Below are 24,502 nucleotides of genomic sequence, written 5' to 3' on the forward strand. Positions count from 1 at the left end.
ATGAGGTTGCTTGTATTGCAACTAGGCTGGTTTTCTTCCAGCATGTGGTAAGGGAGGGGGATTAGGGTTGTGTACAGGGTGGGTTCTGTTTGCTGTGTGGCTTCTGAACATTTTCTCTTTTGTTTGCAGGCTGCTTCTTTTGCTTGGCTGCTTTACAGTGCCCTTGACAGCTAGTGTTACTAGCTCCATGGCTCTAGACTTCCCAGGTAACCAGGGCATTGTCCTAAACATGGTGGGGGTAGTTGACTTATCTCTAGGCTGATCTAATAGTTTTAATGACCCTGGGGTGTGCTCATACTAATGACTCCTCTCCATTTGCTGGAATGAGTAGGTTTTATCATACTAGTGGTCTGTATACTGTCTACTATTCTCTGTGTTGCAAGGAGTTGATATCCAACTGTGCATTTCCTCTTGTAGGGACAGTATCTTGTCACAATGACAAAATGTTGATTGGGTTTCCCAGAGAGCTTGGAAGCAACTTCTGGCAGGTCCATGTAGTTGGTATGTATTGCTGCATGTCTAGCTGAGTTCTCAGGGTGACTTCTAGCAGCATAGCTGACAAGTTTCTTCTTTGTAGATGCAAATGGTGAAGAGATTGTAGACTGTGACTACACGGTGGATCATGAGAGGCTGACTCTAACTGCTCTGTATGTGAATTGCACCAGACTAGAGGTATAACTGTCCCTCTGCTTTGGGAACATACACTTGAGATAAGCTATAAAAATGACAGTTATTACCAGTGCAGTGTGATCAAAAATAAAGTGGTACATTACATACCCAACTACAACAACATTGCATCATCTGTCTTTCCTGGGAGACTTTCTTTCCTGACTCCACCACTTCATATCTCATCTCTTCTCTTCTTCCCCCTCAGCCCTCAGGGTGTTCCAGCCCCACAGCACCCACTGAGTTGGTTCTTATATATAATGACTAATCAAAATGGCTCTCAACAAATCAAATTCCTTCCTTGAGTAAGGAGGCAAATACAGTAACTCTTTAAAACTAACCCTGCAACTTTTTAAGACAGCAACTTCAGCTGAAGCAAATCATCAGCTTGAACATGTGGCCTTTGTAAAGGCTGGCTCTAACTGCTAGATTTTTGCCTCAGATTAGCAATGTAAAACTGCCACTGTATCTTACTCTGACCAATGTGTTCTGTTGCTATAGGATGACCAACACCAGCTGAGAATAGAGCTGCTGCTCAACAAGACCATTGGAAGGGACAAGAATGTAACCTTCAGTATTGGCTGTGATGCTCTTCCAGCAGATGAAGTTGTGCCTACTATATTTACAGGCGCTACAAACTGTACTAAAGACTTCATGGCAGTAAGTGGGGAAGTTTAATAATCCCTTGGAAGCTTAGCTGTAGAGATGAGTCTGACAACTCAATGGCATCTCTGCTCAAATCTTAGATAAGTCTTCCAACTCTCTTCTTTGGGTGTTGGGTGTAAGGAAATAAAACTGACTGGCAGGGTGATAATGGACTTTTCCCCTTCCTGATCTCTGCGAAGACTCAGTTTGAAAATTACTCTAGTCTTATTTGTGAAACCTCTTGCCAGTTATCTTTACCTCATCGTTTGTGTACTTCTAATGGCTTCCCTGGCTGGGCTTGGCACTGCTTCCTGAATTATATAGCCCCTCTACTGGCTAATCAGTACAGTAACTCCTCACTTAAAGTTGTCCTGGTTAACATTGTTCTGTGGCTGATCAATTAGGGAACATGCTCATTTAAAGTTGTGCAATGCTCCCTTCTAAGATCATTTGGCAGCTGCCTGCTTGTCCACTGCTTGCAGGAAGAGCAGCCTGTTGTAGCTAGCTGGTGGGGGCTTGGAACTAGGGTGGACCGGCAGCCCCCATATCAGCTCCTCGATCCCCTAAGTTCCCTGTGCAGCAGCTGCCCAGCAGGCTAGGAATTGCAGCTGTCTGTCTCCTTTCTACCCCCTCTCCTCCTGCCATGTGCTGCTCCTGCCCTCTGCCTTAGAGCAAGAGCGCTTTTTGCTGCTTGGGGTGGCAAAAACCCTGGAGCGGGCCTTGCAACCTGGGCACAAGTTCACTAAACCTTTCCTGCTTCCCCTCCTTGTCCCTCCAGAAACAAGCCAGGCCTCTAGCCACTGCGGCATACTTCCTCAGACTCTCCTAAAGCTTCCATTCCTGTCAGCAGTCAGAGGCACCTTGTAACATTCACCATGGAAAGCTTGCCTTGGCATCATAATCTCCTTGAACTGTGCTTTGCATTCAGCTGCTGTCACATTCTCTTTCAGGTTGTATTTCCAAGACTCCTTCCTGGTTTTGCAGATGAATACACGGTATGGAATGTCTGTCAAAGTGGGGGCAGGGTGCTCAAAGTAACATGCAGTTTCTACATGCAGCAGTTTAGAGGCAACATTGGTGATGGTTACACAAGGGTCCAGCTTGCTATTTTAGCATCTCTTTAGGGTTGGTTTGCCAAGGCGCCATTCACAGCAGTCCTAATACTACAAGATATAGAGCAACGGGGGGGCTATTGTTCTTAATGGAAAACCTTATGCCTGACTAACTAGAAGTCTCAAATTGCAGACTACAGAGTCTCAGATGGCCTGGATACTGTCCATAGATGATGGAACAAGAACACACAGGCTAAGCCTTCAGCAAGCCATGCAGCAAGGATACACATTCCTAGCTGACAGCAACAACCTAATCTTCCAGGTTTCTTTTGGTGCTACTGGAGTCACCTCTTACAAGGTAGGTGCACAAGAGGCATTCTGGAGGCCAAAAGGCAAAACTTGCTGTAGGCAAATAATGGTGTCTATAAATAGAAACTGTGATAAGAACTCTGGCACTTCTGAGGCTCACCATTCTTGAGCTATTGGGAGAAATGATTAGTCTGACTCTATGTGCAGTCCATTAGCCCATTGTCAGATGGAATGACAGACTGCATGTAATGTGAGATCTCAAATGCCTACTGACAACAGCTGCAGCTTGATTTCTGGCTATGACACCAAGTGGTGCATAAGGCCCTAGAATGGAGTTTGTACATCCTTCCCAAGAACTGTTCTGTGTAGTGTATTGTGAGATGGCTAGTGTATTACTCCTGTGGCTTTTTGTCTAACAGCAATTTAAATGGCTAATGTGCCCTGCAAGACTTCTCATAACGTCTTACATCTCTTTAGAACTGCAGCCTAGCTCAGGGGTCGGCAACCTTTCAGAAGTGCTGTGCCAAGTCTTCATTTAGTCACTCTAATTTAAGGTTTCACGTGCCAGTAATACATTTTTAGAAGGTCTCTTTCTGTAAGTCTATAATATATAACATGTAAAAGAAATAAGGTTTCTAAAATGTTTAAGAAACTTAATTTAAAATGCAGATCCCCCCCCCCCCCCGGACCTGTGGCCAGGACCCAGGCAGTGTGAGTGCCACTGAAAATCAGCTCATGCTGCCTTCAGCACCTGTGCCATAGGTTGCCTACCCCTGGCCTAGCTCATTTATATTTTTAATATACCTGGCACTGGGAACCTCACTGTGAATAACCTTTTGTTCTCAACCATGTCTGTCCTCTGAAGCAAGACAACCAGACGTTATATACTGTGGCACTCAAGCTTTCATATGGGCCTCCTGACCAGCGACTAACTGTAGAATCAAGAATGATCTGTGCACCAGGTAAAACTTCTTCTCACAGAGGAAGCTGGCCCCTCTGCTGACCTAGACGGACTTCTTCTATGGAAACTAACAGAGCTATTCTCATAGGCCCAGCAACCTGTAACTCCACACACATGACTGTTGCCATCCCAGCTTTCCCAGGGATCCTCTCAGCTGTGAGCATAGAAAACAGAAACATTCCCATGAACCAACTCCAAGCAAATGGAATTCTTCTAGATGCAAGAAGGGGAGTGAAGCTGCACATCAACAGAAGAATCCTGAAGTCCAGAGTAAGACTACTAGTTTGTAGTGAGATTTGACTCCTTTTAGGCATAGTCATAATTGCATCTTTTTGTATCTCAGTTACAATAGAAAAGGCTTAACTACAAAATCAGGTTTGCTGTCCTATCAGCAGAGTCCATTCCAAGCCATAGGACTAGACTGTAGGCTTTTGTGCTACTATCATTTGGCTGCCATCTGATTTTCTATTTTGGTTTAACTGTCACAACCAGGCCATCTCCAAATATTCAGAGTAACCTTCATATGAGATCACTAAACTCCCCCCCCCCCCCCCCCCCCAGCCACTCATATTGTAGTAATGGAGATCAGATAAGTCTCCTCTCTACCAGCTCTTTCCAAATGTATCTGCTTAAAACCTTCCTTGCTTAACATTCAAGCAATGTTTCCTGACAAACTACCCCTTGCTACTGCATCAAACTTGGGCTACTTGTTTTGGCCCTTGTCTTGGTGACATGACACCAGCTCTGCCATTTATGCTAGCCTGGACAGACAATTTTGTCTGCTACTCCCACAATACTGTGCTGGCAATTATCCCTGGAATGATCTGTTCTTCCCAAGAAATTGGAATACCCCAATAGAATGAGAGGTGTTTAGTCTAATACAGCAGCCCCCAATGCAGTGCCCAGGGTGCCATGGTGCCCACAGGGCTTTCTAAATGCGCCCATGTCCTGGCCGGCGGCCAAGCATCTGCAGAAATGCCACCAAAATGCTGCTGAATTTTGGTGGCAATGCCTCTCGATGACATCACTTGCCACCAACAAGTATGGTCATCAAGAGGCATCGCTGCTGAACTTCAGCAGCATTTTGGCAGATGTTCGACCATTGCCACAGTCCTTCATTTCTCACCTGCTTATGTGAGATCTCTGGGTCAGGGGTGGCTCTGAGGGCAGAACCTAGCATGCTGTATTCTGATGTTTACAAACGAATTAGTCACAAGAACCCAGGCTGCTGGACTGCTTAGTCTGGGACTGCAGACCCAAATATATGCTTAAAGATTGAGTTTTGGACTTTGGAAATATCAATTTCCTAAAGATGACACTTTAAATCAAACTGACTTAAAATTTACAAATTCCTACTTCAGAAACATTTTGCTTTTTATCTAATCTTCTGGCTAGACTAGTCTAGGTTAAATGACTGTCAGAGCTGAACCAAAGTCTGCTGTCACCTGTAAGGTGACATAATGGCAAACATGACTAAAATTACCTTTTGAGTGTCAACTGTCTTTGATAACAAATGTTGTTGTGGCCTGCCTCCCTCTCTTCCAGCTGTATGAGGAGAACTGCTTAGAACTTCAGTCATACATGGCATCTCTAAGGTTAACTTTCAACTTCCATGGAGAAATGGTGTCAATGGTGACTTATCCAGAGTGTCCCTGTGAGCAACATGCACCAATAGGTAAGACACGTGCATCTGTCAGCTTCTGTGGTGGTTCAGCTATCCTTGAAGTACTGGCCTACAAATGAGACTTCATCATAGGGATCCAATGCTTGGCATGTGAAATACTGAGGATGGATGTTACCCACTTCAGTACAGGAGAACATGAGTTGGTGGTAGGTTGCAGTGTTTTGGTGTCCATCTTGAGCAACATATGGCTAAAAGTGTAGCTATATTTGGTGTAAGCTCCTAATAGCTGGCAAGCAAAAATTACCATGTAGGGTGATTCTCAGCAACTAATGGCATCCAGTATAAAGTTGCCAAGTCACACTATTCTATCTAAAATGGATGCCCCTCCCTAGCTGGTGGGGGGTCTCAGGCCTATGTCTATGGTTACATATTGGGGTATTCTGGACACCCACTGCTTGGAGGTGGGAGGGAGTCTTCATGTCTGATCACGTTGCAGGGAACACAAATGAACTTAATGCTCTCCTCCTCCTCCTCCACCCCTCCCCCTGCAATGTGGCAGGCAGGCAGCCCCACATACTACAACTGAACATCTCAGAAGCTTTTCCCATAGTTTCTGGCTCCCCAGCAGCTGCTAGCTCTCTCTCCTGAGGAAGAGACTTCACTAGCTGTCCCTCTGAACTAGAGAGCCACTAATCTTGACCTGGCACCATACTAGTTTCTCCTACCTAGCCTGCCCCAAACAACTCCTAATGGGATGGTTTCCAGCCTAGCCTCAGTTTTTTGGTTCCCACTCATGCAAGCAATAGAGCACTGCTTTGTAAGCAGTTCTGGGTCCTTGAGCTTCCTGGCATGAGCTGTTGCAGGATCTTTGCCCTCCAGATCATGCTATACAAAATGGAGACCAGGAACAATCCAGTTAGGTGCAGGACAACCTCGGGTAGTCAGGGCCCTTGCATGCACACAGCTCAGCTAAAAGACTAGTTCCTCACTGAACTGAGGCAGGACATTCATCACAGTGTCATGTACTGGAGTTACCCTACAGTAACCCATGCCAACCTCCTTGAATGTTTCAGCTGCTGTCTGCACTCAGGATGGCTACATGGACTTTGAAGTCCTCAGTGAGAGGACCAAACCAGCCCTAGACTTGGATACCATCAGGTTAAGAGATCCTACATGCAAACCAGTCTTCAAGTCTCCCTCAAATGACATGGTTCAGTTTCATGTCCCACTGAACAAGTGTGGGACAAGGCAGAGGGTAAGTGTCCAGGACAGTGACTGCTAATAGAGCTCCTGTGGCAGGACAGTCACTAACACATCTGTATCCCCTGTAGTTTGAAGGCGAGAGGATAATTTATGAGAATGAAGTGCGTGCCTTGTGGGCAGATCTACCACCACGCAGGATTTCTAGGGACAGTGAATTCAGGTCAGTCTGCAACTCTGCCAGTGAGAGCTGGTCCACAACACTAAGCAAAGTGACTGTTCAAATTGCCACCTAACCTTGTGCTGAGATGCTGAGCATTCTGTCTTTCAGGCTGACAGTAGTGTGCACCTACAAAAGTGGTGATGAATCACTGAATGTAAGGATAAGCAGTCTCCCTCCTCCAGTTTCTTCAATAAACCAGGGTCCTCTCTCCTTGATCCTGCTGATCTATCCAGGTAAAGCTCACATCTAGCGGCAAATTTATGGCCAGGGCAGAACAAAGTGACTCCCTCCACAGTTAAAGGAGCTCTTCAGTCCCTACTATCCAAAGAAGTAGACTTGGATAGCAAGTCTCCTGGGGATCCATGAATCCTTCACTGCTGGTCTCTGACATAAACCCAGTCTGCCAGGTCTAATAGAGCCTCTTGCTTTAGAGGAATCTAGTGGTGTGATCTAGTCAATTTAGGAGGCTTACTCTACGTGCAAGGAGTTCAACTAAATAACTCCACTCACTAACTGTGGCCTTCTATGTATACACCAGACTTCCTTGTGTAGCTGGCTTATTCCAGCAAGAATTACTACCTCTTGCGTACTGGGCTTTCTAACTCTACCATACTTGGTTTTTCAGATGGCTCCTACTTGGAGCCCTACAGTGATGACCAGTATCCTATTGTGAAATATCTGCGGCAACCACTCTTCTTGGAAGTGCAAGTTCTGAACCGCAATGACCCCAACATCAAACTGGTATTGGATGACTGTTGGGCAACAACATCCCAAGATCCAAGCTCTCTGCCCCGGTGGAATATTGTTGTGGATGGGTAGGTATAATACAAGTGCTGCAGGAATGTGAGCAGGCCAGCCTTACTGCAGGGTGTTGGGGAAGAAATTCCTTTCCCTGAAATACCATGCAAAGGCTTGTTGGAGTAATGAGAGCAATGTGACTTGTAAGGAGCCTGCCAGTACATGGACCAAGGCACCAAGTGTTGCTACTTGCTTAAGATCTGATCAAAAAGTGTAGGTCATTTGAGTGCACACATGCTCAGTGACTAAAATGTAAATTCCAACTAACTCAAATAATGGCTCACAACTGAGTGACTCAAACTCTCTAAATGTCTTGACTAGAAATGAGTTGCTGTGCTAATGCAGGCTTGCAAGTTCAGACAGATCTCTGAAACAGTACAGAGGATCTCTCAGGCAACAGACTAAATATTAAACTTGGAAGGTTTGCTTCATTAACTGTCAAGGGTCCAGGGCCGGCTCCAGGCCACAGCGTGCCAAGCATGTGCTTGGGGCGGCATGCCATGGGGGGCGCTCTGCCAGTTGCTGGGAGGGCAGCAGGCGGCTCCGGTGGACCTCCCACAGACACGCCTGCAGCAGCTCCATTGGAGCCACGGGACCAGCTGACCGTCCGCAGAAACGCCTGTGGGAGGTCCACTGGAGCTGTGGGATCAGAGAGTGGCAGAGTGCCCCCCGCGGCATGCCGCCGTGCTTGGGGTGGCGAAATTGCTAAAGCCGGCCATGCAAGGCTCTAGCCTATACCTGACTTCAACTCTGACCTAAAGTTGCCTTCCTCTCCCCCATGACCTTATACATCTATCTCCTGTAGATGTGACTATGAACTGGATAACTACAGAACTGCATTTCATCCAGTGGGCCTTGCAGTCAGCTATCCCAACTATCGCCAGAGATTTGAAGTGAAGACCTTCGCCTTTGTAGCGGGCGACAAGGCTCTCACTAGCCTAGTAAGTACATCCCTCTTGCACTAGCAAATGCTAGGGCTTCCTGTGTGCTAAATGTCTCTCTTGCACCTTTGCTCTAGGTATACTTCCACTGCAGTGCTCTACTCTGTAACAGACTTCATCTGGATTCCCCTCTGTGTTCACAAAGATGTCCCCTCTTGGCTAGAAACAAACGAGGTAGGATCTGATCACTGACAACTAGAATGTCTGACCATGGTGATGGACTAACAATCACAACTACAAAAGGTAGCATTGGAGGGGACCTCAAAAGGTGATCTAGTCCAGTCTCCTGTACTGAGGCAGGACAAAGTATTATCTTGACCATCCTTAAACCACCAGGGACAGATTCTGCAAACCCTCTGGTTAACTAGCTTCAATGCTTAACTATCCTTATTGGAGTCATGTGTTTTTTGTTTTTTCCCTAATGTCTAATTTAAAAACTCTTGGCTTCCATTGACACCCATGGCTTATTGGTCTCTCTAAACAGTCTTCAAGTTGTATAAAGCTGTCTTCTGTACCCCCACAATTGTCTTGCCACCCCCACAACAAAACCCAGTATTTTATTTTGTCAGTCACATTTTGTAGACCTTTAATTTCTGTTCTCTGGACAGAACTTGAGTACACACAGTTAGCTTAGTACATGGAAATCCATTACTCAGACTCATCTGTGGTGACTGATCTCTTTCAGATGTTGTGATACAAGCAAAGAACTCTGGTGTAGCAAGCTTACCTGGTCCTGTTATCATTGTAGCAGATGAATGGCCTTCAACTCAAGGTATGGAACAAATGTTCCTCTCCCTTACCTAACTGCATGTTAGTACTAATTCAAGCTTATTGAAGAAACTATTCTGGTCACTAACTTGTGGCTCTACCTCTTTATAGAGGAGACTCAACTGAGAGAAGCATGGACTACTGTTGCAATAGCAGCTACTGTGATCCTTTGCCTGATGGCCACTTCATTGCTGTCAGTGGCTCTCCTTAATCTGAAGAGGACAAAAGCTGTAATGGTAAACTGACTCTAAATGACTTGTAGTGAAATAAACTGCTACATGCATTAGTTCATAGTGGAATCTTATTCTGAAAATTGGTAACATTTTTCTATCATCCTTCAACTGAAACCAACAATGAGCATCTAAAGCCTGGATTCGGGGGAGATATCATAGCCCAGGCAGCAAAATCTCTTAGGACCATGCTGCATGAGAATGGTAACTGTCCCTATGATGCTCCTTAATTGTCATAAGTATTTACTCTTCTACCCTACAGATGCCCCCTACTATCTGATTAAGTGGCATGGAGGCATCCACTATTTCACGTTAGGTCAAGTTGTCGCTAACTGACTCTCTTTTTTGCTACACTGAAATCCAAATCAGATTCCTACACTGGATTGTAACATGTTAGTTTTAACATGGTGAAAATCCCTGAGACTGCCTCTACGTTAAGACTTCACTTACCTTTTCTCCTACTCTTTCCTGACTGCTTGGCTTCACTATAGATAGCCCAGACTCTTCCTGTAAAAGCTATTCTACTGGCAAAATGGGGGGGGGGGGCTTCCACTGAGGTTTTTTCCTCTTCTCCCCCTCTCCTTTTCTCAAAGAATCACAGCAGCTGGTCCTAAATGCTGTTGCTGTATTATCCACCTGTGGACTACAGCAGTGCAGGGGGAGGGTGGAAAGAAGAGACAGTAGCAAGCAAACAGCACTGATCAGTGCTCCACTCTCCTTTAGGAGATCATACCTTTTTTTAAGTGATAATGGTGAGAGACTAATGTTGGAATCCAGCAAGGCTATTAACCATAGTGCAAATGCTACTCTTTGCACTTCATAACCAGAAGTGACCCTGCCATTGCTCTTGGTACATGAATTTGTCTCTAGAAGTCCAGCAGACTGCCATGTAGTTAATTCCATGTGCTCTAATGGACAGGGTACAGATGGAAGTGATTATGACAAGCCATCTACAGGGGCAGACAGTCTGTACATATGTACAGTATGTTGTACGCTGCACTAAAATTGACAGTCTTGTGTTCTGAGCTTGATACTTTCTGTCTTTCCTAATACCAGTAGATAAAATTTATTATACTTGCAGAAAGTGGGGCAATCATTAACAGTGTTATAGAAATCAAGTACAACCCCTATAGCGAAGCTGGAGGAATACATAATTTGCCAACATGAATATTCTAGCATTAAATCAATACTGTCTTACTACTTCTGGCATGCTGTGCACAACACTACTAAAGTATAAAATAGCATGTCAGACTTAAAAAGGACATGAGGATAAAATAAGTAAGCTCCAAACCCAAGCAGTGCTAGTGATTTATTAGGATCAAATAGCTTATTTTTGAATATGGAATTTAAGAAATTCCAATCAGTAAGTCTTTAATATTACACCATTAACTTTAGTTTATTTTTCTTTCTGTAAAACTAAGATGTTACCAGAATATCCTCTAAACTACTGAGTTCTGGCACATAACTTTGTACATCAAGTATCAGAGGGGTAGCCGTGTTAGTCTGGATCTGTAAAAGCAGCAAAGAGTCCTGTGGCACCTTATAGACTAACAGACGTTTTGGAGCATGAGCTTTCGTGGGTGAATACCTACTTTGTCAGATGTATTCACCCACGAAAGCTCTTCGCTGCTTTGTACGTCAAGCATCATTTGAACTTGATATTAATCAGGGAGCCAAGGCAGGGACTAGAGTGTAAGTTGTCAGCAGTTGAGGTATGAGGCTTCATTTTTGAAGCAAGATAATCTTTATCTACAACTGACAGTCACTTAAAGTTTTAGGCTTGTGTTGTTTTTAACTTTTGTACTACAGGAACAAGATGCCAGTATGATACAAATGGCAGATCAAGAACTTGAAACATTTCAAGGTGGCTATTTCAAACTGTTTGATTTAGGGCACTGACACAAGGGTTGGGGAAGTTATTGTAATCAATTTCTAGTGTACTACAGCCTATGCTTTTTAAAGAAAACTAGAGGGGAAAAAAGTTCATTACCACTAGCACCTGCCTCCACCTGCTCACTTTCACAGCATTTGTATCTTCTAAAAAGGGGAGCTTTTGGAGAAAGTTTGAGATGAGGCATTAGAGCACAATGCAAGCATATATAATAAGAATAGTTGAAAACATTCTTCAAGCCTCTGCTAGCGCTGTGCTGAAATGAGTGCATACTGTAGTTGAAGAGCTGCTCACTAGAAACATTCTGACTTCAGTTCCCTTGTGATGAAACCAGCTGGATGGCAATTTAGTTGCTTTTGATCACCTCAGCTGTTGATGAGTGTTCTCACAATTTTAGAGGCAAGGAGGGGAGACTGAAAAAGCTGGGGCTCTTTAGAGAAGACATGCTAGAGCAACTCCACAATAACAGATAGTATAGAGAAAATAAATCATGAGAGAGGGTGAATAGTAGTATCTAATAGTGAGAGATAGGGATACACAGTGAAACTAAAAAGCAACAAGTTTAAAACTGAAAAAAAGTAAATGGCTTTTTTTACACAGTTCATAATTAATCTGTGGAACTCAGTGCTACAAGCTATCAGTCAGGCCAAAAGATTAGTAACCTTCAGAAAAGCATTGAGCAGTTCTGTGGGTAATGAACATCAGCTGTTGCATTAGAGAGGCTAGATCACATTTTTGGAAGGAACACAAACCCTCGTGACTGAAGGCATAAGCCAATCACTGACTGTCCAATATGAGGAAGAAACTTCACCTATGAGCAACTTACGCCATAACAGTCGATCACCTGGATTCTTCCCCCTGTGAGGGACAGGATATTAGACTGTGCCAAGTGTCAGAGGGGTAGCTGTGTTAGGCTGGATCTGTTTAAAAAAAAAAAAAAAAAAAGGCAACAAAGAGTCCTGGGGCACCTTATAGACTAACAGCTGTATTGGAATATAAACTTTGTGGGTATTCACCCATGAAAAGCTTATGCTCTAATACGGGGGTTGGCAACCTTTCAGAAGTGCTGTACCAAGTCTTCATTTAGTCATTCTAATTTAAGGTTTCATATGCCAGTAATACATTTTTAGAAGGTCTCTCTATAAAAGTCTATAATATACATACAACAATAATTTAGTTATAAAATAACATTCTAGAATGATTACGAAGCTTCATTTAAAATGCAGAGCCCCCCAGACTGGTGGCCGGGACCTGGGCTGTGTGAGTGCCACTGACAACCAGCTCAAGTGCCATGTTTGACACCTGTGCCATAGGTTGCCTACCCCTGCTCTCAGGACTCTGTTGCTTTAGAGTATGTGAATTACTCAGCTGATTTGGTATATCAGTTCCCAGCTTTAACTGATCTTGTACTATGCAGGCAGAGAGGTGGTCCCTGAGGTATTCAGGACATAACTGTAGATCAAAACAGCACTGGAGCAGACTAAAGCCCCATGCGGGGCTGAAGGAAATACCCTTGAACAAACAGGTCACAGTATTCTGTGGTTGGTGTGGTTTCTGAGCCTCAACCAGGGGTACTGGAACCATCTGTATAGTGGGGGTGCTGAGAGCCATTGAACCAAACTGTAAACCCTGGATATGATGGAAAGTACCTCAAGCGTAGGGGTGCTACAGCACCCCTAATTCTAGCACCTATGTCCCCAGCTAGAGTGCATTACATTAATCCAGACTCCTCATGGCAAAGTTCACATTTAGAAGAGTGAGTAGGCTCCCACAAGCTGGCAATGCTGAAAAGCAAACATGGCTACTGCTGCGATATGGCCAGGCCAGCCAGAAGCACTGGATGTTTCATACCTATTGTCTGCAAAGCATTATATTGTACATTGTTCACCCAACAGCTGCATTTCCCCCATTCTATATGCATTCATAGCATTATCTCATGAGTTATTACAGGGTGCCTAGCTTTCATGACCAGGGGGAAATTGCCAGGAGCCTTGAGCCCACTTCTAACTTGCCTACATAAATATTTAAAAACAAGAATGACTGCACCAAGCTAGGATGTTTGCTCCAAAATGTATGTTGACAGATAAATTGAGTTTGATTGTTTACCAGCAATAAACACTGCAGCTGACCAACTTTGTCCTGCCCAGGATTACACAAGAAAGTGACTGTTATATGTTTTGAAGGATCACATTTGACCCTCATATACTCCTAGATTATTACAATAAATTACTGGATTTGGAAATGCTGAATCGTGACCCTGAGGTGATGTAAACTTTATGCATATCAAAGAAATTAATCCCACATAGCCTCCAGCTCCCTCTTCTATCATTTGGTCTTGTGTACTTCATTTTGGGCTTTTGATACATTAGTCCTCAGCAGTAGAAAGCTCTTGCTTGCAGTACTACAAGGTGACATCTTCTAATGGGTATTTCCTTAACACATGTGAGCATTATACATCTAAAAGTCAAGAATGGTGATTAGAATAGGCATCTAAAACTGCCCTTTTAACTTCATTTTTATGTAAAATATAAGTATAAAAACATTGAACTTCATGTATTTTGATGTTCGTTATTTGCAAAACCTGAACCTCCCCCCCCCAAAGGTCATGCAAGGCATTAATTATTGAAGTAGATAAATAAGTGAGAACATAGTCTATGAGTATCAGGGACTAATATATAATAAACTTCAAAGGTATACAATAGTTTCATGTGTGACCAGACATCCTGGTATTTTTCTAAGCATGTCTATTAATGCAGTAGTAAGAACTCACTCAGTCAATCTGTATGAGAGAGGAATTGCGGATTTCCATTTTCTTAAAATAACTCTTTTAGCCACTAGAATAGTTACTGCAATCCATTTCTTAATGTTAACTAGTAATTCCAACTCATCCAGCACCTCTAAAACTGCCTTTAAGATTCAGGACTATTCTGAAAAGTGACTGTGAAAACAAAAAGAACAGGAGTACTTGTGGCATCTTAGAGACTAACAAATTTATTTTAGCATGAGCTTTCGTGGGCTACAGCTCACTTCTTCAGTCCCTTCTTAGTCTGTGGATCTGCTCCTTGTGTGTCACCAGATAGATATCTGCTCATTTCAGAGTCAATATTTTTACTATTTTTAGTTCCTGTTAGCCATGTAGGGCCAACACAGCTATGGGACAGTGAGCTGGAGTTTATTCTTCCCTGAGTCTCATCATTAAGTTCAAATTACAGGGCCAATCAGTTGCATTGTTTCCCAACCCAGGAAGGCACTGTGCATTGACAGCAGAATCTGAAGTCAGTGAACTTGCCCAGATGTTACTGAGGGCAGGATTTGACCTGTGGAACCTTTAGTACAGGTGCTGCTGCATGGAAAGGAAAGAACCCAGGCCAAATTTCATTTACAAGTTGAGTTTACAGGCCTAGAAGTTAGAAAAAAAATCTTTAAACCAAGCACATTTACTGTAGGGATTATTGAGAGTTAAACATGTGCCATTTTTACGGAGTCGCTTTTCCAAGTAGAGCTGCACTTAATATTCCAGTCAGCAGAATGATCTCAGGATTGCATGGCAACAACAACAAAAAGAGACATTTTTTTAAAAGTCAAATGTTTTTAGTAGCTTTAGTTTATTCCCCATTATTTCTAAACTACTCTAAGAAAACACAAAATTGCCTTCTGTAATAACTATGCCCTTTTCCATTTGGCATACATATAATCCTCCCTTCCCCCAGCTACCCAATGTTTTTAGTGGATCTTAAAATTAATGAGACTTTTTCGTGGACTTTCTTGTTGGCACCCACCCCTGCTCTGAGAGCTGTTTGCTAGGAAACTTGTGCTCCCTCTGCTGGCTGTATAAGAGCAGAGAGCATAAAATATTGGGCTATATCAGGCCATTGATTTTTAAGCATCATTCCCTAGTGGAATTGATGTGGTATTGTGCTGAAATATCTGTGGTGGGATATGTCCTGTTATATCTATATCCTGCATGAACAAAAGTGGTCTAGAAAACATTTTCACTCAATGATAGAAGAGCACCCGTAAAAAATGTTTTCTATTTTACTCACAGTGCTATTGGTCACATTGACCTGACCTGAGCTTTTAGAGCATCCAATTCACCATTAAACCACACACTATTCTTCTCTTGACATTAGTAAGGTTGGTGGAACTCTTATTCCCACTCCCTATTACTAATCTGGATTTGCAGTTTGCTTTGCTATCTGGAGACTGTTCACATTAAGGTTATTTATGTACCTATATGACTCCACTGCATACACAGCTGCCAAAAGTCACAATCAGACCAGAACAGTTTCAGGCTTTTCAAACCCCTCCTGGGCAGCCACAGACTTGGCCAGTATGCCAGGGTCTGTGCAGAGCCACCTCCCGCCTTTGCAGCATTGTGCAAAGCAGGGCATGGGCCATCCTGGTCTCCATTGCCCACTCAAGCCTGCTGGAGTAGGAAGTATCCCAAGATACTCTTCCCTTCCCTCCCCCCAAGATGGTGCTAGTAACCCTGGGAACAGGACAAAAGATGCAGCCCTGCTCTCAGGGATGTAAGGGCAGTCCCTCTTTCTCTGGGGAAGCTGGAGATTGCTGGTCATGTGCAGGATGAAGTGGAGTTAGTTTGCCTGGCCTGAACTTTGATGGAGGATTTGACTGAAGACCAGGAGGAGAACAAATGTACTGAGGGGAGGGAAAGTGATTTCTCTGGGTTGGGGGAATCACAGCAGGGACCCTAAAGAGATGGAAAAAACCTAAACCTCTCCCAGATTTCAGGAGAAGGACAAATGGGAGAGAAAACTGGAAACCCCTTGGTGGAAAGAGAGTGCAGGAGATCCCCCATGCTGCCCATTCTTAATGGACTGAGGGTGGAAGAATCCCTCTGAAGATACAGAAAGAGGAATGGGCCTGCTAATGCTGGATAGGGACTACAGGCTAGTGCACCCAGGGCCGTCCTTAGGCATAGGCAACATAGGCAGCTGCATAGGGCACCTGAAAATTTGGGGCACCACTGGGTCTTAGCGTCCTCCCTCTTCTTTTCCTATCCCTGTTCTGACCCTTCCTGCAGGCTCCCACAGATGGCTGCTCTAGCCTGGTGGGTCTTCCTTGGGAAGGAATCTAGTAGTTAAAAGTCAAAATACCTCCAGCAGATGGCCAGACCTATTAGCACAACATCCGAAACTGGAGTTAAAGGAACATTCAAGGGTTAATAAAGCATTAACAGGACAGTTTGCTAGACCTCCAAGGTATATCTACGACAGCTCAAGTGAATAGTCCCTGTTTACTCTCTACCCAGCACCTCAGAGACTTATATTCAAATTATTTGGGCATACAAAGCTTTGTGGCAAGAACCCATTTTCATCGAGCTGTCACGAAAGCTTACTGCCAATTTATTAAATTTTATAGGGCTCTGATCAGTTTCGTGACTTTTAAACATGAGACAAAAACCACTGTGCATATGGAATGTAAATAGTTTACACAGAGGAACACTGTCAGTCTACAGGACCGTCAGTTTAAAATTGCTTTAAAATATATTTCATTAGTGAGGCTGGTGAAGATTATAAAGGATCACTATTTCTAAAAAATGCTTGCATAGGAGGTCTTTAAGATGGCACAAGCACGCTTTACACTTAAATGCGTGGATGCTTCAGGACATACCAAGGGAGTTGTTCTGGAATAAATCCTTTCAGAAGAACCTCCCTCTATCTAAAAGACACTTTAAATTACTATAGTTAAATAAAATAAAGAGTGCTTCCCAACGTCTTCCCACGTCTTCGTGTTCATAGCAACCCTATCACCACCGTCTCCACCCCGACATCCCACTGAAGGAGAGCCCTTTAAAGGACAACAGTCCGCGTTCGACCCTTCCAGAGGTAGCTTGGACGAAAGAGTTTCCCGTTATTCTATTCCTTCTCGACTAACCGATAAGCTAGTTTTAAGGAAGACCCTCAGCAAAATCACTACCCAGTGTTATGTAAGACATAAAATCCTTTGAGTTTTATAACCCCTGAATATGACTTTGGAAACATGATTTTTTTAAAAGTGGTGAAATTTCTCATACCCCATGCGTTCCTCTTGTTATGGAGATCGACACAGAGTAAATTACTAATTCCCGTTTTTCTAATAAGCAATGAACAGTTGAGTTATTGACACCATGACATGAAAGCTTCTCTGAATTTATTTTAAAATAACGTCTTGTCTCAGTGAGGTTACATATGTCAGGTTAATCGGAATGCGGGCTTAAGGTTGAGGTACATTTAAAATATAAATTCACTTAGAAATACTGATTAAAAAATGTAGAAACAGAGAAGAGCTGCATGCATGTAATTCCATTATATGTAGATGTTGTTATTCAGCGGAGGACAGCTTAGCTTACTCACCCTTACTACGGAAGTTTTTGCAAATGTAAATCTCGTGACCAACCCTTCAGGATACCTCAAAAAACCTGTGGAGGCTGGAACATTTTTTATGCCGCAATGTTATTAGTGCTCTTTAAATTAGTTACTTTCTTCATGTCCATTTTCTGCAAGATCAGGGAGCGAGGTATGGAAGCTCTGCGGGGCATGTGACTCTCCGCCACCATGAGGCAGGCCGGGCATCTCATTATCCTTTGCTATCTCATCCCTCCTCCCCCTCCCCTACCAGGCTGTGAGCTTGGGCTGCCATCCGGCATAGGGACACCAGTTTAATAATACTTTGTAGGGCCCCATAAAACCTAAGGATGGCCCTGAGTGCACCTCCCCTAAGATGGCAGCTGCAAGCAAGTGAAGCTGTCTCATGGGGAAGGGGAGGCTGTTTGGGAAGGACAGTGCCTTCCCTGGTTGCTTAGCTGTACCCTTGGCTTTCTAAGACCCTGACAATTGAGAAATCCATATCAAATCTGTATCCATATCCCCCTGCAACCCTCAGAAGTAATAATGGGCTTTAATAATACTTAGCTCTTATAGCACTTTCCATTTTCAGAATGCTGTGCAAACAGGAGCTAATCTTTCTAATACCCCTTTGAGGTAAGTAATGATGTACTATGATTGTCCCCATTTTACAGACGAGGAAACTAAGGCAGATAAGTTGTGCTTTGCCTGTTCAGCTACAGCTGAAGAGTTCCTGGATTCCAGCCATGTGCTTCCTCTAGACAAAAAGGCTGAGATTTTCAAAGCTGCCTATGGGTGAATGCCCAAGTCCCATTACAATTAAGTACTTTTAAAATGCCTTTAAAATATCTAATCAGAAATGTGTGACTCAATGTTAGTGAATATGTGCTGAAAAACCTCTTTTCTGGTATGCTTGAGAAAGGTATAATGGTAAAACAAGTATCTGGTAGGTAAAGATGAATGACTAGAAGAAGAGTTAAATGCAGGGAACAATTATGTTATTATGATTACTCCTTCCTCACTTGCAGTAGATTTGTAAGATGCCTTGTAAGCATTTAAAAACCCCACAGTCCTTGCCCTGAGTAGTTTATTATCTAATTAAGGCAAGATCAGAGCAGAATAACAAGATGTGTGAGGGACATGGGTGTGGGAAAAAGCATGTGGGAGGAGAATTCTGCTCCTGAGCAGTGGTTTTCCCGTGGAGAGCAGAGAGTAAGTAGTATATACTGTTTATTTCACATGCATCTTGTTTGATATATTTGAATAGTTTTTTTATGCACCCCGTAGCTTGTGATGCTCTGATCTAATACTGAATATCAAAAGTCCAACTTTGTCTTTAATTAGTTAATAATCAGTTATTGTTCACGTTGAACCAAGTGTTTCATTCTGGAAATGTGCCATATAATCCATCACTACCTTCTTTTCTGCTCTGGTTATTAGCTGTATCTGTTGTTTGGTCATCATCTATCTCTGGAGTTCTGGCTCTGAGGTTCACAGATGCACTGTCACTGGTAGCATATTAGAGAATCACTGTTGTATGTGCTTAATTTTTGCAGTTTTTTTCATAGATCAACAGCAGTCTCTTACTTGAGATTATTCCAGTAATTAATCATGAAACCAAGCATGTCACTCTTCAAACCAAACCCAATAGAGCAGGCTCTGCTCCTAGGTACACAGCCTGTGAATAATATTGACTTTAGTGCACTGACTCCGGATAATGAACACACATGTAATAATATGCCCGTAGGGGAAGTTTCTTTTCAAGCTTCTCAGTTAGTACTCCTACTAATCCCATCTAGCTCTTATAGAGCCTTCATCATCTGTAAATCTCCAAGTGTGCTATGAAAGAGGTTTGCATCCAAGAGCTGGGAAACCTGCGGCACATAGTGGTAATGGTGCTTGCCCATGGTCACCCACCAAACCAGAGGTAGAATTGGGAATAAACCCAAATCTTTCCTGAGTCACAGGCTAGAGTTTTATCCACTGGGCCACACTGTTTCCCAGTTAATGTTTGACCATTGGAGGCCCTGAAATATGAGGGCTTGGGCTTAACCCTTCTTTAAAAATGATTGATCTAGCCCATCTAATGTACTTGTGGATGCTTTTGTTTTTCTATAGAAATGTCTAATCTGTTTTCAGTTCTACTAGGCTCTTGGGCTTTGTTGCAATGAGTTCCATGGGCTAACTATGCATTGTGTAAAAAACCAGTATTTAATTAAATTCATGTTGTACTCGCAGCCTTTCAATTTAATTGCCTGTCCTATTGTTCTTACCCTATGAAAAGGGAAATAGGAAGGCGCAGGATAGCATTTCTGTATCATTCACTATTTAACTTGATCATGTTCACTCTCATTCACCTCCTCACAGGGAAGTCTGTCCAGGCTTCTGGTCATGTTTGTCACATCACTATAGGCTACTAAACCGCTATCTGCATACATGTGACTAAGGCTGGGGAGGAAGGGTTGCTCTTGGAACCAGAATTGACTTTCTGGGTTTAATTTCTCAACCGTAGTGCTATTCCTGTCAGAGTGTGTGTGGGGTTTCCTACTCTAAATTAATGTCAAATATCTTTATTTGCAGATACAGGTCCAGTCAATTACATTTTAAAAAAATTACATCAATGCCTCCTGTGTGGGCAGCTTCCCCAGTGGCTGCTGTTAAAAGTGTTTGCCTTCTTGCTGTGCTGCAGCTGCATAGTTGAGGAATCAAACGCTATTTTCATTTAGGTCTTTGCAGACAGCATTCCAAAGCTGAAATAAAATAATGGTGTAAAAAGTGCCTTCCAGTTGATACATGATGCTGGGGATTAGAAAGATGTTTCGGACAAACATCTAACTTTGTAATTACAGCTTCTTCTGCTACATGCTTTGTGATCAGGGCACAGTTTCATGAGTCAGACAAGTAGGGAGTAAGCAGGGTCACCTAAAATGACAGTGGACACAGACACTACATTGATAACTGTGTTATTTGGAGGGAATATGGTCCCTGCTTGTCCAAACAGATATCCTGAGCACTGCAGCATCATGTGCACCTTTCTAGTACCTCATGCTGTTGCTCACGAACCTGCCTTTGTGGTCAATCAAGGGATGTAGGGCATATGAAGTTGTGAGAATTGTGTTGTATGGCTGTAACTAAAATATGTGGTGGGTTGGGGAAGCACCCAGATACTAGCTCTCCAGAGACAATGACAAGTGAGGTAACCAATGCCTGGGTGGGTGCTGTACAGGCATCACCAGCCATTGTCTAGCAGAGGAGTTACAATTCAAAGACTCTTTCTCAGGAGACACACTGGGAGTATTGCTTCACCTTATGACTCAGCAATGCCCACCAGGCATGCCTGGACTTGTGTTCTCCAAGCACATGGACTAAGGGTATAAAAAAGAACACAGTGGCTACATGCCAGGCCTTTCTCCTTCCCCACCTATGCTGCAAGCAGCAAGGACACTGAAGACTCCAACAGAGGAGATTGGCACAGGTTTAAGGGATAAACCCATATATTAAGGACTGGAATATCCAGTAGGGTGAAGAAAAACTGCTTAATCTAGTTGTTGCCTAGTCTAATAGAGTTTAGTTTGTGTGCTTATATTTTATTTTGGTAGCTAACTCTGACTTTTTGTCTATCATTTATAATCACTTAAAATCTATCTTTTGTAGTCAATACATTTGTTTAACTGTTTATCTTTACCAGTGAGTTTGCCTGAAGTGTTTGGTAAGGGTGATTGCTCAGGTTTGCAAAGGCTAGTGTATATCCACTTTACATCGATGAAATGGTGAACCAATCAATAAAAATGTATTGCTCATCTTGAGCAGTGCAAGACGGTATATTCGTGAGGTACAAGGCTGGAACCTGGGGAGATTTGGCTGATGCCTTTCTCAGTGTGAGTCATGAGTGGATCTGGGAGCATTCATGCAATATAGCTGGATACGGGGCTCCACATGCTGTTGTGCTGAGTGACAACACCTGTAGGTCGTCACTAGCAGAGCATTGTGAGAGACAGCCCAGGCTGGATAGTTAAGGGGGCACAGCAGTCCTACAGTCCCAGGCTGCACTGCAGGGATCCTGTCACAGCCAGTTTCCAGATGCAAATAGCAACCTGCTTCTGTACTGGTACAGCCTTCCTCCTGTGTGTGTACTGACAGTGAGAAGTAGATGCAAGCTCTTCATACTGCTCTATGAAGGTCTGGAGCCATTGCTAGTCATCCCAGGTCTGCATGACCATATGACCCCACCATGCTGTGCTAGCTGCCCTACACCAGAAATGCTGAGCTACTCATGGGCAATCCTGAGCTACTGCAGCATATAACAAGTGTCTCCAGAGTGTCATAAATGAACTCTCCTGAGAACAGCCACCACCTTCCAAGAGTCAGAGACTGCTACTGAAATATCCTCCCACTCTTCCATGCCTTTGTCTGTACTCTGCAATAATGTCTCACCCACTGGTGCTAAATCCACAGTGTGGTTCCAGCTGGAATGGACAGAAATGAGGAGAGCTAAGAACACTTCTGCACAGAGACCTGGGAAGGACAGACAACTTCTCCCACAATACATTGCAAAGCAATTCCTAGAATGGCTCCAATTAGTGAAGCACTCAGCATCCTGGGATATGCTCCTCCAGAAACCCTAGCCCCCATGTAACTGCATGGACATGGTTGCACAGGTATGGGTTGTGTGTGGCTCTGCACTGTGGATGCTCACGTGGGTTTGCATGCACCCAAGCGTGGACATGAGTCACACCCGGCAGTGCAGGGATACATCTAATCTTTGATTCTGCCTTTCATGAGCATGATGGGACACTTTCTCCCCCAAGGAGTTCTCTTACCGAACAGACTTTGGGAAAACAGTGCAGAGAAGTTGATGTTCATAATGCTGCTTCTTGTATTACCTGATGCAGAATATAGCCATCATCTTGCTGTTTAACTGTGTGCTGTATCACAAAAGAGCTGTCATGGAGGGGAGAGTAAAGACTGGATAATCTGGATGGCAAAGTCACTTTTGAACATTTTATAAACATGCAACTGGACAGTCACTGATATCTACTTGCAAGAATGTGCCTCTCCCCCCACCTCCTGATATAGCCACCTACTTTCACTCTTTACAAGTAATGGTTATGTGACTGTACACCTGGTCAATTAATTAAACCAATCTAATGCCACTGAAATAGGATGGATACGGCAGGGCCGCCCAGAGGATTCAGGGGGCTGGGGGCAAAGCAATTTCGGGGGGCCCTTCCATAAAAAAAGTTTCAAAACTATAGAATATTATATTCTCATGGGGGCTCCTGCAGGGCCCAGGGCCTGGGGCAAATTGTCCCATTTGCCTCCCCCTCTGGGCGGCCCTGGGATACAGTAAATACTCCAAGTGCTTTAAAACAATCTGACCTTTGAAAACAGTGTCTAATATTGCCATGAGTTGGTTTTCAGAGATTTCATGGCAGAAGGGACCATTGTGATCATCTAGTCTCACAAATAGTGCAACATTCAAATAGCAGTGTTCTTTTCTGTAACAAAGGGCATTTGTTTTACTTACTGAACTCTTATCACAGAGCAATCTGAAGCATTATACTTTCTAGTAATAATCAAGGCACACCTGGCCTGAGCTGTACCAGCCATCAGCACTCTAACTTTCCCAGGTCAGACATCATGTTAATCTTAGTGATGATACGGTACTGATGATATGGTGACATTTAAAACAAACAAACAAACAAAAAACACCAGCAGAGAGTTTTAAAATAATAGTGGCTCTCATGAATTGGCAGAGGCCAGAATCATAAGGATGTTAGAGTGAAATTAATCCATGTCTGGTTAGCATCTGCAGTCAAAGTTAAAACTCGTTATTTTGACTCGCATCAAGTATTTAGGATGAAAAATCAGTTTAAAAGGCACAAGTAAATAGATCATTTAGGGCCAGATCCCCAGTTGGTATAAATCAACATTGCTTCATTGGCTTCAAAGGAAATTACACTAGCTGAGCTTCAGGACCTTGAAGGGAAAGTTAAGAGGAAAGCATAAACCTTTTTAATTGCTAATAATGCCCTCTGCCATGTGATGTGTGGGATCATGATGTGTGAAGTTCTGTGCAGGTGTGGAATATACCCACACATTGTTTTTGGAGAAAGCAGTCCGACCACTGTTTTAGCAGCTGTCAAAGTTGAGTGACAAAGTCTTATATGACATGGTCTAGTTATTTGTTTCTGTGGAGAAAGAGAAGGTGAAGGTATAGCAGAGAGTAAATGCTGAACATTCAACTGTGCAGACAAATGGAGGCATGTAAACCCGAGAATATATAGGAAAAGCATAGACTCCTGGGGCCAGGTCACCCCTTCAAGTTTGCTCAAGAGTTCTGATCAAAACTTAGTGAAAGCATGGGAAACTGTCCATTGACTTCACTGGGCTTTAAAATGGACTTGGAGCGTACTCTCCATACGTCCAGATCTTCCCCTTCCCATGCAGAAGTGTGTGTGCATGTGCATACCAGCTGCTGTGGCAGTGCTCTGCACTTCCTTTGGGGACTCTCTATGGGTCTCGTGTTCATGCAGGGAGGAGACAAATATCCTCTATAGCCTCTTGGAGGTTCACTCTAAGGCCTTGGCTACACTTGCAAGTTGCAGTGCTGGTGAGGGGGTTACAGGGCTGCAACTTAGCAGGTGTCCACACTTACAAAGCTCAGCCAGCACTGCAACTCCCTGTCTGCAGCGCTGGCTGTACACCTGGGTCCGCTACGGGTGTAGCGAATCCAGCGCTGCTGATGCAGCACTGGTCATCAGGTGTGGACACTCACCAGCGCTGTAATTGGCCTCCAGGGTATTAGGACTTATCCCAGCATACCTTTTCAGGCTCTCTGGTCACC

General features: G+C 43.6%; 1 protein-coding gene across 1 annotated transcript; it reads left to right on the forward strand.

Moving 5' to 3' along the window:
- On the forward strand, positions 1-9,432 carry LOC116837616 (zona pellucida sperm-binding protein 2-like). The gene is made up of 18 exons (XM_075069051.1): positions 1-47; positions 130-206; positions 418-501; positions 578-672; positions 1,168-1,326; positions 2,262-2,306; positions 2,557-2,721; positions 3,538-3,634; positions 3,722-3,903; positions 5,179-5,308; positions 6,331-6,512; positions 6,589-6,680; positions 6,789-6,913; positions 7,306-7,495; positions 8,284-8,419; positions 8,497-8,593; positions 9,105-9,191; positions 9,299-9,432. Exons 1-18 carry the CDS (start codon positions 1-3, stop codon positions 9,430-9,432), a joined length of 2,124 nt encoding a protein of 707 aa, XP_074925152.1.
- The last annotated feature ends 15,070 nt before the right edge of the window (positions 9,433-24,502 follow it).

The sequence above is a fragment of the Chelonoidis abingdonii genome, chromosome 9, assembly GCF_003597395.2.
Source record: "Chelonoidis abingdonii isolate Lonesome George chromosome 9, CheloAbing_2.0, whole genome shotgun sequence".
NCBI classification, from domain to species: Eukaryota; Metazoa; Chordata; order Testudines; family Testudinidae; genus Chelonoidis; species Chelonoidis abingdonii.